Here is a 12,425-nt window from a genome sequence, read left to right on the forward strand (position 1 = left end):
GTGGCTTAAAAAAACAAAACAAAACAAAAAACACAAAAAACAACCCCACAAAAAAAAACGCCTCGCAACAAAAATACCCCAAAAACCCCACACAACAAAAAAACAACTGAAAACCATCTGGACAAAAAAACCTTTCTGATGCATGTTATGTTTACAATAAGCAGAGATAAGCAGTAGAAGGTGTGTCTGTGCAAGTCAAATCTGTGTTGAATATACAAAGATAATTAAAAAAATATTCAGTAAACACAAAGAATGGCTAGTGTTTTCTTTGGTGTTCTGCCTTGTGCACAGCCTTTATCTGGAGTGATTTGGAAGTAGCAGAAACTGGACGATAGATACTTATTTGCAGTTTGTAAGAGAATAAAAAAAACTAACTGTAAATTTAAAAAGATTCCCTGCTAGCTTTTTCATTGCATCTATTTCTTACTGCCTGTTGTGGTGAAAACTAAATTAGCCTGTATGATTTTTTATTTTTTTTTTTTTTTTTTTTTTTTAATTTGGACAAATTAAGAGTAAAGGTGCTTTCATCTCTCTCAGTACTCTGAAGAAAGGTGCAGGCTTCAAATTCAAATAGGAAGTATTTGATTCTTTTTAAGATGCTGATTGACACAGTAATAAAATGGTACATGTGTCAGGAAGCCAAAACGTTGACTTGACAAGGTTGAGAGATGACATCCAGCAGCAAGAACAACAAAGACATATATGCAATATCTTCTAAAATGTAGTTATTTGATGGGTTTATGATGATTTTATTGATTGTGCTAGCTCTCTGAGTGTAGTTTAGCTATGCTTGCCTTCACGGTTTTAAAAAAACTTCCCTGAATCCTGAAAAGAGATACAGACTATATCTGCTCTGCATTTGTTGAAATACATCATTTTGTGTTAAAGAAATGATTGATGAGGGTTGAAAGAAAGTAAAGACTCTATGCTCCACTTCCTACATAGGGATAGGTTTCTTACTTTAGTCGACTGGAATAGCTTTTAATACCACATTTCATTAGATTTGTTGAAATTAGGAGTTCCGAAAAATTATTTGTATCAAGATGACTGATTTCAGTTTTCTTTGTCCTTCTCACTAGTATGTTGCCCACGTTGTGACGCTGAAGCTGTTAAGCACTTCTCTTACAATTAAAGAAGACAAGAATGTGGCAGAAACTCTTAACGTACAGATAATTGATTTAAGTACCAGAATATCACAGCGCCCAGGAGCACAAGCCATTAAGTAATTGGACTGGTATTTTTATTATTATTTGTAGAAACACCTTCTTCCCCTCCCCGAGTTTTTACATTTTTTTTTCTTGGATAGTGCATTGTGTTGTATATTGGCTTGGGAGTTTATGGCCATTTTGCAGTTGCACTAAGTTGAAAAGTTGCAGTCATGTAATTTGATGAGTAACATAGAAAGGAATGAAGAAAGTAATAGTATTTGTTAGTCTTCATAAATAATAATAATCTCTTTCATGAATCCAGATGTTGACCTGCTGAATATTGCTTTTGGGAAGTGATACCTAAGCACTGTGAAGTGGTCTTGCTGACACACTCCATCCAAGCTATGGAACGTGTTGTTTACTTCCTACAGAAACAAAAAACTACATCTGTGTGTTATGGGTAGTAGATGAACCAACATGTAGGAGACAGAGTCCTTCCTGTGTTTTAGGAGAGAGCACACCAGATATATTGAACACAAATTATTGGATTATACAGCCAATTAATAAGGCTTTCAGTGCCTGAGAAGTGTATCTGTGCACTTCTTATGCTTTCATTTTCAGTTCCTTTATCTTGTGACGTTATGGATAAGATCACCAGCTCAGCTGCTGACTCTTGAAATATTTTTGATGAAAATGGTTTTGAGGAATAGTAAAAGTGCAGCCTGAATGCTGCGCAAAAGTAAAAAGAGTTTTGAGAATATTTTACAGAAATGCATGCCATATGATTTAGTTGGCAAGACTGACACACTAGGTCAGATACTTTTGTTCATTTTAAGTTTCTGTAAACGTGATTAGGTTATCTCAATGGAGCCAGGCTTGTGACACTGATTATGCCCAAACCGTATTGCCTCCCAAAGTCAGGGATTCCAGTAGTGGAGACACGAGACTTGGAAATCAGTTTTGTGTCTAGTAGGTACTTCTAAGGACGAATGAAGTTTGTGTGGTTCGGTGGTGTTCACGTGGCTTGCTTTCAGAGGCATTTTTCTACTGACTGCTTAACACTGTTGTGAGGGAAGTTGATCAGTAAAGAATACCCATTTGAACCAAAACAAGTCCATAACTGATTTTGAAATCAATACATTAATAGTTAACTGCTCTTTTTCATCTGTAACATATTTTGCCTTTCTTTTCTCTTGCAACTCATTCTCTTAATAAACCTGAGCTGAAAGTTATATTCAGTCCACCTTGCAGATAACAGAAGGTAAAAAGAAAACATCACCCTTGTGTTGCTGTGAACAACTTGCCTCGTAGTTATTTTTCCAGTTCATTAATATAACAATTTCTGAACCACGTGGTATGTTAGTCCTGTGAAGCTAGTCATATTTGACCTTATCAAAAACTTTCTCTTTTTGTCTTTCCTAGATGGAACTATGTTCTGTGTTCTCATTAAGTGTGTTTAACTATTCATCTTCTTTAGGGTTGAAGCAAAGCTCGAAAACTGGTATGTTACAGGCCTGAGACAAGAAAACATTGTACCATCTCTTGTGGCTTCCATAGGGGATAGCAAATCTTCTCTACTTAAGATAGAGTTTAATATTAACCCAGAGGATAGTACTGCTGACCAGAGTCTTACTATTGAGTCCCAGCCTGTGGAAATAAAATATGATGCAGTGAGTAGTAACCAAAGCTTCCACCTCTTTTTCTGATTCTCCTTTCTCTGTTAAGATCTATTTTTGAGTTTTTACTGAGTGACTTCTGTGTATATTGGTAATTCTTGTCTGTGGTTTGTTTTGTTTTGTTTTTTTTTGAAAAGAGAACAATAAATGCAATGGTAGAATTCTTTCAGACAAGTAAGGGAATGGATCTTGAAAGATTAACATCAGCCACATTAATGAAGCTGGAAGAAATCAAGGAAAGAACTGCTTCAGGTGAGCTAATAACAGATCTCACCTGAGGCAAACCCTTGAATGCCTTAAGATGTTTCAGTATGATTTTCTAAATGCTTTGCTTATGTTTTCATTGCTGGACAAATAGTGTGATTGGGTTTTTTCCTTGAGTTTTTGACCTGGAGGATTAGTGGATGTTTTGTAGGGAGGAGGATTGAGTTTAGTGAGAAGTCAGTAGAGCGTTACAAAAGTAAATCTTTACTCAAGATGCATTGTCTTTCAGATAGATGGAATCTCTTTATATGTTGACTAGCACAAATGTTTCACTTGTGGGTAGCATTTCAATTTTGACGTCCCTTTCTTTTTATTTAAGGATTAGTTCGTATCATTGAAATGAGGAAAGTCCTTGACTTGAAGATTAATCTGAAACCTTCCTATCTTGTGGTTCCACAGACGGGTTTCTACCATGAAAAATCAGATTTGCTGATTTTGGACTTTGGTACATTTCAGGTATATAAATTAACTCTCTTATAAGCTCAGAGGAGGAAAATATTCTTGTCTCTTAACATAGCTGTCATCTGAAAATACCTTGATGATCATCTGTGTGAATGTGTTTTAACTTAATATATTCCTTACCAAATAAATTTGGGTCAGCAATTTGATCAATATTCAGAACTGCTAAATGGTCTTTGATGTAGTTGTACTAGTTAGTCTCCCCAGGAAACACTTTCATTTTGCAATTTTGATTGTAATACCTTATTGTTTAATATCTTTCCTTTCTTCAGTAAAACACATTAACTTTTGTTTCCTTTTTTGTAAAATGATAGCCTTTTATTAATAAAAAATATTTTTTTTCTCTTGGAGTTTGAAATTTGATTCCCTTGTCCTATAAAATTGAAAGATTACAATAATTTAACTTTATTTTAGCTGACTGATTAAACATTTATTTTAGTTGTACTCTGTCAATAAGCTTGTAAACTAGTGAGAAAAATTCTTTTGCATAGCTTGAATTAAGTGAATTGACAGAAGTAACAGAAAGAATCTACATGTTCTTGATAAGTGAAGTCTGAAATGAATTAACATCTAAGAGTCCAAATGTCAATCATAAACTCATGAAATCATCCTTTTCATCTTCACTGGAATTAATAGCACGTATGTATGTTTTAGACTTAACTTTATCTTGTACTTTGTGTGTTTAGCTGAACAGCATAAATCAAGGCAGTAGTCAAGCTTCTGGCTTTTCATCTTTAGAGGACATCATGGACAAAGCTTATGACAAGTTTGATGTGGAAATAAAAAATGTGCAACTTCTTTTTGGAAGAAAAGGTAACGAAACAACATAGTTGCTATTTACTCAAAAGATTGATGAAGGCTACTTACCTGTAATAAATATATTTTTTAAAGAAAAAAGGCAAACCAAAACCAGTATTTAACTAAAAGATAGATTATAATATGCATGTTTGGTATTAAACTGTAGAAAAAAACCAAACAACCCCAACTTTTCTCTTCAAACAGCTGCTTGCTTTTTATTTGGATTTGTGTGTCACCTCTTTATTTTGATGCCAGAAAGCAATGTAAATGTATAGAACTATTATGTTTTCTGTCATATGCAGGAAAATACAGCTGAAATTTTCCTTAATACTTCTTTTGTACTTAAGCTTGTGCAGTCAACAGAATGCTAGGTTACTGTTTTATAATTATCTATCCATGTATCTAGCTATATTTTTTTTAAGGTTCTATGTTCAGATACATCTTTCAGTGTAGAATTGGGCTTAAGACTGCTAAGGCAATATAGTGTGAAGAACTATTGAAAAAGGATTCAAGAAGTCTTAAAATACTTTACACTAATTGTTCTAGGTTTCTCTAGTTTGTGAGTGGGTTCTTTATCCTTTCCTAATGATGCCATTTGATTACTTTAATGATACCTTAATTAAAGCAATTGCCGAGCAATGTTGTTTCATCTAAATTTACTGAACATTTGCAGGGGAAGGCTGGAAGAAGGCTCGTTTTCAACATCCGTCAGCTTTGCACATATTACAGCCTATGGATATTCATGTACAGTTGGCAAAATCGATGGTGGAAAGAGATACCAGGATGCCAAAGTAATATATTAATGTTGAAAGGCCTTCTTTTTAATTACTCCCCTTCACTGGTTACTAACTATACTGTTTAAATTGAGTCCAAGACCTGTTTTTAGTGTAGAATCATTAGCTTTACTGTAATGTGATCTTTATATATGAGTATAGGTATTGGTAAGATTTAAATCAAGAATTGGTATGTACTTTTTGTCCTGGAGTTTAATCAATTTTTTTAAAAAAAGGTTTAAAGTGTCAGGAGGACTTCCTTTGGTGCATGTCAGACTCTCTGACCAGAAAATCAAGGCGATTTTTGATCTGATTGATAGCATTCCATTGCCTCAGAAGTCATCTGTGTCAATTACAAGCGCAAAGGTAAGCTGACCACTAAGAAACCTGAAATAAAAAACCCAACATCACTGAAGTGTGAATTCCTTCTAATGTCTGTGGTCGTCTTCACTTGAAGTAAGAGATCTGTTGCTGAGCTGAGTTAGGCCAAGTGTCTTCAAAGTGACTTACCATCAGAACAGGCTGGGCTTATTCAAACAAAGCTAGCTTAGCCTTTGATGTTGTTCTGCTGGTTTCAATAAAAGTATTGGCAAAACTGACCTTTCTAAGTGATATGGGGGAGGCAAGGGGAAACATGCATCATCAGTAGAAAATATGACTGAACATAATAAGTTATACAAACTTTAAAATAGTGATTTCTTTTTTTTTCTTTTTCCCTCCCTTTAGGTATCATCTATTCCCACGATTCCTGTTAGTAAAGGGTTGCTTAGTACACCCCAGTTGTTAGCAGAAATAGCGTCAGGTAAGAAGCTACAGATACACCTTTGTAAAAGTAGAGGGCTATAACTTATGGAATGGCTAATATTTTCAGGCTGCTATAGATCTAAAAATATGTTATAAGGACAGGAGAGATGAGTATGATCGATCATCTCTAACTTCAAGTGCATAAGAAGATGTGGTTAAGATGCTAATGTTACCTCAGAATTATAAACTTGCGTTTTTGAAAACCAAAAAATCACTCTTTTTGCAATTAGTTAATATTATGCATAAGCAACCTCTTCCAATATGATTGAACTATTAAAAACAACTGTACTAGGATGTCATTAGCAAACCAATTTAATTGTTCAGATGTCATGAGACGTCTTTTTAGCAGAGAGTATTGGGCAACCTGTTATTTCAGAATTAACTTAAATCTAAAAACAGATTTAGCGAAACACTAATCTGCTGCTGCTGCCACTTCAGGACACATGCTTTGTGGTGGGCACATGAAAAAGGTGAGTAAGATGTCTAAAGGATGTGGATTAAGCAGTCAGTGTGTGGCAAAGTTAGGCTGTTACACACATCATGTGTACTGCACTGAGTTTTTTGCATTAGCAAAGCTCTCCTTTCTCTGAAAATGCAGAACTAGAATAACAAACAGCAAAATACTGTATTGACACTGTGGACTTGAACATTTACTTCTATGGCTGTTCTGGAGAACTTTCCTATAGTGGAACCTGTGAAACTTGTTTCCTAGAGCTTACTTTATTTTCCTTATATGTGTTCTTGAATGTCTAATGATATAGTTAAACTCCAGTGCTTTCCTTAATAGGACTTTGATTTTCTTCACTTTTTGTCCAAAATAAAGCAGTATAGAGTTAAGAAGTAGACTCTGTCAGATTAAACTGCTCATACAGTTCAAAATCCTATTGGAACGGGAAAGAGAAGGTGGGATATTTACCTCTGTTTCTGGAAAAAGGTTTGCTAAGGAGGAAGTCACTTTTCTTCTCCAGACTCTGAAGAAGAGTATTTTGATTTTGAGGAAAGTTCTGAACCAACTGATGGATCACTAATTAAAGGAGAAGAAATAAATAAGCAGCCTGCTGAAGAGGAACTGACAGATCTTCAGGTGAAGTTTGAAATTAAGGAGGTAAGTCTCTTTAATTCTATTTTTACTTTCCACATAAAGAATATAAAAAAATACACATGTATATACATACATATTTCTATGTTTGAGTTATTTCTATGTGTTATATGCATATGAGTTTTTTTCTATATGGTATATATGTAAATAAAACACATATCCATACTTATCTGTGTGTATGTATTAAAAAAATCATCAGAAAAGACCCTTATTGGACTATTTTTGGTAGAAAATAACAGTACCAAGTCATAATTTGGGGGTGAGGGGTGGAAAATTTGCACTGGAAGACAAAGTAGATACCCAGGCAGGTCACTTGCAAAGAACAATTCCCAGAATATTTCTATGATATTTATATCTCTCACCATCAAATAATCACTTTTTTGTTCTATTTTTACACTTTAACTCTGTTATAAAAATAGTGCTTCCAGTAAAGCAGGCAAGGCATTGATTTTGTGCTTGTTTCACTGTTGGTTTGAATGGTGAGAATACTACATGTGAAAAGATGGTATAACTCAGTATTTCTTGTTCATCCAGGTTTTGGTAGAACTCACCAGAGAGAAGAAAACAGAGGAAACGATACTTGTATTTGATGTGATGCATCTTGGGACAGAAGCTACTGTCAGAACCTATAATTTAGCAGCTGTATCTTATTTAAAGAAAATAAGCTTGGATTACTATGCAATTGGAGGTAATAAACAATGGAAGAGAAGTATACTTGTGTGTGTGTGTGTGTGTGTATACAGCAGTTAGTCTCAAACTGCGGCTCTCCTGTCTCTTGTGCTCACTGAACTCCAAATGTTGTTCTAGTTTTCCAGTTACAATAATTAGTATGCAACTGTCTGTTGGCAGTGCTTGTCCCATGGATGCTGTTGATAAGCTCTGGACTCCCACCATAATGCTTATGAGATAAATAAGGAGCTTAGTGCGCAACCTTTGGTGGAGAAGGGGTACAGACTTGCCATTTTGGCCTTAACGAAGAGAAACCAGTGACTCACATTTGGTGGTGCAATGTATTTTAACAAATGCTATTGAAAGTTAATCCCTGTCTTCAAGGCACAATTTCTTTGGTTCACTGAAAGAACAGAAATTACCCTAATTCTTGCATGTTTCTTGTGGTATGTTACAGGTAAAAAAGCACCCATTCATCTAATTAGTTCCTCGGATAAACCTGGCTTAGACCTTCTGAAGGTGGAATATATCAAGGTATACATAAAGACTTTAAAATGTATTTTTGAAGCACTTTTATGTATTATAAAGTCTTAAACCTATTATTCAGGAGCTATTGGGTTGTTTTGTATCTTCTGAAGAACTGTTGGACTTAAAACCTTAATGTTAATTGTTAATTTCAGGCTGATAGAAATGGGCCACACTTTCAGACAGTTTTTGACAACACTGAACAGAAGATTCAAGTGAGTGCTTCCAGATTTTATTGCTTATTTTCTTTGGTTTGCTTGCTTAGAAGGGAGGAATCAATAATGGTTTTTTAGCTTTCTTGTCCCCTCCCCCCCCGCACTCCTACCCCAGCCACCCCCAGGCTTGCAAGGAGATTTAAAGAGTTAAAAGGTACTCGAAAGTTTGTATACAACTTAGTACAAGAACAGTATCTTAGTCTGTTTAACTTGGATGAAAAACTGTCTAGCTTGTGTGGATAAACTTCAAAATAATGTAAGAATGCATCTTCTCATGCATATGAGATCATGAAGTTCAAATGGCCAGTATGGGAAAATGTGGTGGCATCTAGAAGTCTTTCCTGTCAAATAACTTAGTGTCGATTATGTGGTGTTCACAATCTCTGACTAAATTTACTAAGAAGTCTAAAACCATTTATAAGTTTTGTGTGGTGTTTTTTTTTTTTGTTTTTTTTTTTTTTTTGGTATTAGAATGCTTTTATGTTCTTTTTGTGGCGGAGGGAGGGTGGAGGAGAGCATGTTGTAATTCTTCACTCTGAAATATGACCTGAGAGCTTCTTGTGATACTGCGTTTTCCTCTCCATCACTTTTGTCATAGACTCTAGAATGACAATTTGATCTCTTAGAAATTATTGCAATATAGGGAAATGGTTTTAGAGAGAAAGTACCTAACTTCTTGAGTTGTAACTATTGTACTAGCAGTGTATTTTTGAATCAGAGATTTCAATCTAAGGAAAAAGTGTCTGGAGGAATTCTGGAAGTAAACTACAAAGGGCTGTCAGTTCTCTGTGATAGGTACTTCCTTCCCTTTGTGGCATTATTTTGCTTGCAATTTTTTGGTGTGAAGAGTGAAATATTTCACTTGCCACCTAGTAGTTGTAGAGTATCTATAGATTTCATTAGGGAAGTCTAGTTAATACTGGAGTCTGTTTGCCAAGAAAAGGTTCCTGAAGTTGCAGCAGGGGATGAGAGTTCTACTAGTCCAATGCTACTGAGGTGGATATACCTACTGAGTTGAGTGACTTCATGCTATGGGATAGTGCTGATATAAGGAGGAGTCAGCTTTCTGTACATCATCAGATGTTGCCTTGCGCTCTTCAGTGGGATTTCTGTGCCTGGAAAGATTGCATTTGGGCTCTTTTTTCCAATTTCAAGCCCATTCAAGTGGATAACTTTTACTAAACTACACATCAGGAACTTACTTTTTGGACCCCCTTAGTGGATTTTTTGAGAAATGCCTTTATACTAAGTATCTACATGGTAGCCATCGCCACGTACCTGTTCATGCAGTACTGTGTTATTGCAGGAGCAGTCAAGAGCACGTCTGTGTTTGAGGGAGCGTTATTGTTTGACGAGACTGAATCCTGGTTTAGGTTAGACTACGTTACTCCAGGTTTACCTCAGTCATCTAATTCAGTTTTCTGCTTATTTAATGCAGTTTTCCAGAATGAGTTTTTCTACTAATTTAATGTTTCTAAATTAATTTCCTATCACTTTGCTTTTGTACTGAGGAAGTTATAGGTCAACAGTTACAGCTGTTGAGTTGTTGGTAATATTTTTTTTTCCCTAAGCTTACCGTTTTTCTGCTTTACAGAAGACTTTTTTCCCTTTATGATCTATTGCTTGTAACACATGCAGCTTTTTGGCTTCTAAGAAATTGTTATATTCCATTGGGTGGTTTTGCACCTCAGTCCAACTCTTACACTTCTTAAGTTATTTTTTGATCACATGGAGTCTCATGTTTTCAATAGGTAGCTTTTTCATCATTGAACCTTCTACTGCATACAGAGGCCCTTATGTCTGCTGTCAGTTTTCTAACAGCTGTTAGTCCATCAGGCAATGAAAGTAGTGGAGACGCACCAGCTAAAGACGAAAAGCAAGAAGATGACACTAGATCAAAGAAAGGTACAGTTGTGTTTGTCAAAATTATGGTCCTGAAAGGATGTGTTGCATGCTGGAAAGATGATTGAATCCAGAGAAACCTGCTTAGCTTTGTAGGGCGGGGTAAAGATCAAAGCTCGTGTGACTGTGGCTCACTAGGCTGGGGGACTGATTTTAAAAAAAACAATAAATGAAGCCATGATTATGATCATAAATGACGTTTTCAGGTGAGCTTTCTGTTTTTGTGTTTCATTGTCATTTCACAAAGAGACTTGAATTTGAGTAAATGAGATTTCTGCAAGCTTAAAAGACTCAAAAGGGCAGCATGATCTTAGTGTTCACAGTAAAATAAAGGAAATAAATAGTATGTTGATAACTATGCTTATGTTATTGATTGAGGCAATTTAAATATACCTTCAAAGGAGTAGTCAAGTCCTTTGTTAGCCTAATGAAAATCTTGCTGTTCCTGTAGCACTGAAACAAACAAAAAAAGTTTATATCAAAATAGGCTCTGAGGGGAACAGCTGCGCTGTCTTTAATACTAAGTGCAAAAGTCAAGCATCAAGTGAACTGGAAATGAGGTGTCTAGTAAAGAATGTTCAGAATTACTTATAATTTAAATGGCTCGGGTTTGAATCTGCAGGCTGAAAAAGAAGCTGCTGCTGTGTGCGGTTTAACAAAGCCTGTAAGTGTTTGAGCTCTTGGATGAACACTTTGCTATTCTTGGTTAGTGAAGGTGCAGACCATCAGTGAGGTCTGATGGTCTTCCCTCAGAGATGGTTTTTGACACTTGTGCGTGACTTCACCTTTTTCTCCCCCCACCTGAACACTTGCTCTTGTAAAACCTGTTTGTTGCCTGCCTGAAGTAGGCTTCCAAGGGTTGCCATTTCTTATAAGCTTCAAGTTCAATAGAAAGCTTCCTGCGTTAGGATTTTGGAATAGGAAATATTAGATAACCTGAAAAGAAAAGCAAACCTACTGTGAACCTATTTTGTTATTAACTTAATGTTAAAAATAAGTACATGGTGCAATTTATTTCCTCTTAACTCAGCAATTACCCTTCATTTAAAAAAAGTAAAATTGTTCCCCTAGAGTGTTGTCACTAGGTGAGAGTAATATTAGATATAGAATTACAGGCAAATGGTGATATGTTTTACTCCTATCAGTAGAGTTGCCTTCAGAAGAAGACTTGCTGCTCTAAGATGGGATGGTACAGACTTAATTGTGATAGTGGTGATGAAACAAACTATAGGAAACAAAAATAAGTCATCTGAATGCCGAAAAAACACCCCTAGACCAAAACAACCTTCAAGTACTCTCAGGAGTTTAAGGGACAATGTGAATTTATATGTACCTTGAAAATCCCCCTCTCTCGTTTCCAGTGGCTAGACCTTCCAAGGATAAGGATGTCTTTGACTTCAAGCTTTTTGCCAAGCTGGATGCTTTCTGTTTAAATATTTGTGATGAAAAAAAGAACATCGCAGAGATCAAGATACAAGGTATTAAATTCTTTGTTAGTAGTAACAGATCTGGTAGTTTAGTTACAAAAACAACTGCTAATAATTGGACTAAAATATATTTAAGGTGTATATTTTCAGCATCTGACTTTTTTGTTTTTATCTGTACAAACATGGCTTGTGATATTGTTTTCAAAGTCAGTCTTCTAGTCTGTTGTCATATTTTGGCCTCCAGATCGAACAGCTTGATGTTTCAGGCAATTCAGTTCATGTTTTGGTGGAGTTTGATTATGAGTGGCTTTTCATGTTGTACTAAACTTTGGATATTTATCTGCTATACCTGAATTATTTAGGATAAAAACCCTTAAAACTGTTTTCTTTGGTTTTGAACTCCTAAGGTTTGAATTTCTTGTTTTGGTTTTGTTTTCTTGAATATTTTTTACCTCTAATTTGGGGGGCTGTGTGTGTTTCACTTCCAAATTTGCCTATAGCTGCCATCCTAGTAGTTGCCAAAACTCTCTCTAAGTATGAGTATTTAAGAATGTGTGATACACGAGAATATCTAATACAGCTCAAAGTCTTTTGCTTGTGCCCATCTCTTAATCATATGATGTATTCATACGTGATTTTGTGTGCAAAAGTGATGTATTCAAATAC

General features: G+C 35.5%; 1 protein-coding gene across 1 annotated transcript in view; it reads left to right on the forward strand.

Moving 5' to 3' along the window:
• Positions 1-12,425, forward strand: part of VPS13C (vacuolar protein sorting 13 homolog C (S. cerevisiae)) — a gene marked incomplete at both ends in the record, with an annotated part of 66,924 nt that overhangs the window by 16,310 nt on the left and 38,189 nt on the right. Inside the window, 14 exons of the mRNA XM_010081842.1 lie at positions 1,080-1,222; positions 2,626-2,818; positions 2,962-3,076; positions 3,408-3,544; positions 4,234-4,360; positions 5,019-5,136; positions 5,355-5,484; positions 5,845-5,920; positions 6,891-7,027; positions 7,556-7,709; positions 8,148-8,224; positions 8,371-8,430; positions 10,182-10,335; positions 11,694-11,810. Coding sequence (XP_010080144.1) covers positions 1,080-1,222; positions 2,626-2,818; positions 2,962-3,076; positions 3,408-3,544; positions 4,234-4,360; positions 5,019-5,136; positions 5,355-5,484; positions 5,845-5,920; positions 6,891-7,027; positions 7,556-7,709; positions 8,148-8,224; positions 8,371-8,430; positions 10,182-10,335; positions 11,694-11,810 — 1,738 coding nt within the window. The remainder of the gene's footprint in view (positions 1-1,079; positions 1,223-2,625; positions 2,819-2,961; positions 3,077-3,407; positions 3,545-4,233; positions 4,361-5,018; positions 5,137-5,354; positions 5,485-5,844; positions 5,921-6,890; positions 7,028-7,555; positions 7,710-8,147; positions 8,225-8,370; positions 8,431-10,181; positions 10,336-11,693; positions 11,811-12,425) is intronic.

The sequence above is a fragment of the Pterocles gutturalis genome, unplaced genomic scaffold, assembly GCF_000699245.1.
Source record: "Pterocles gutturalis isolate BGI_N339 unplaced genomic scaffold, ASM69924v1 scaffold2259, whole genome shotgun sequence".
Lineage (NCBI taxonomy): Eukaryota > Metazoa > Chordata > Aves > Pterocliformes > Pteroclidae > Pterocles > Pterocles gutturalis.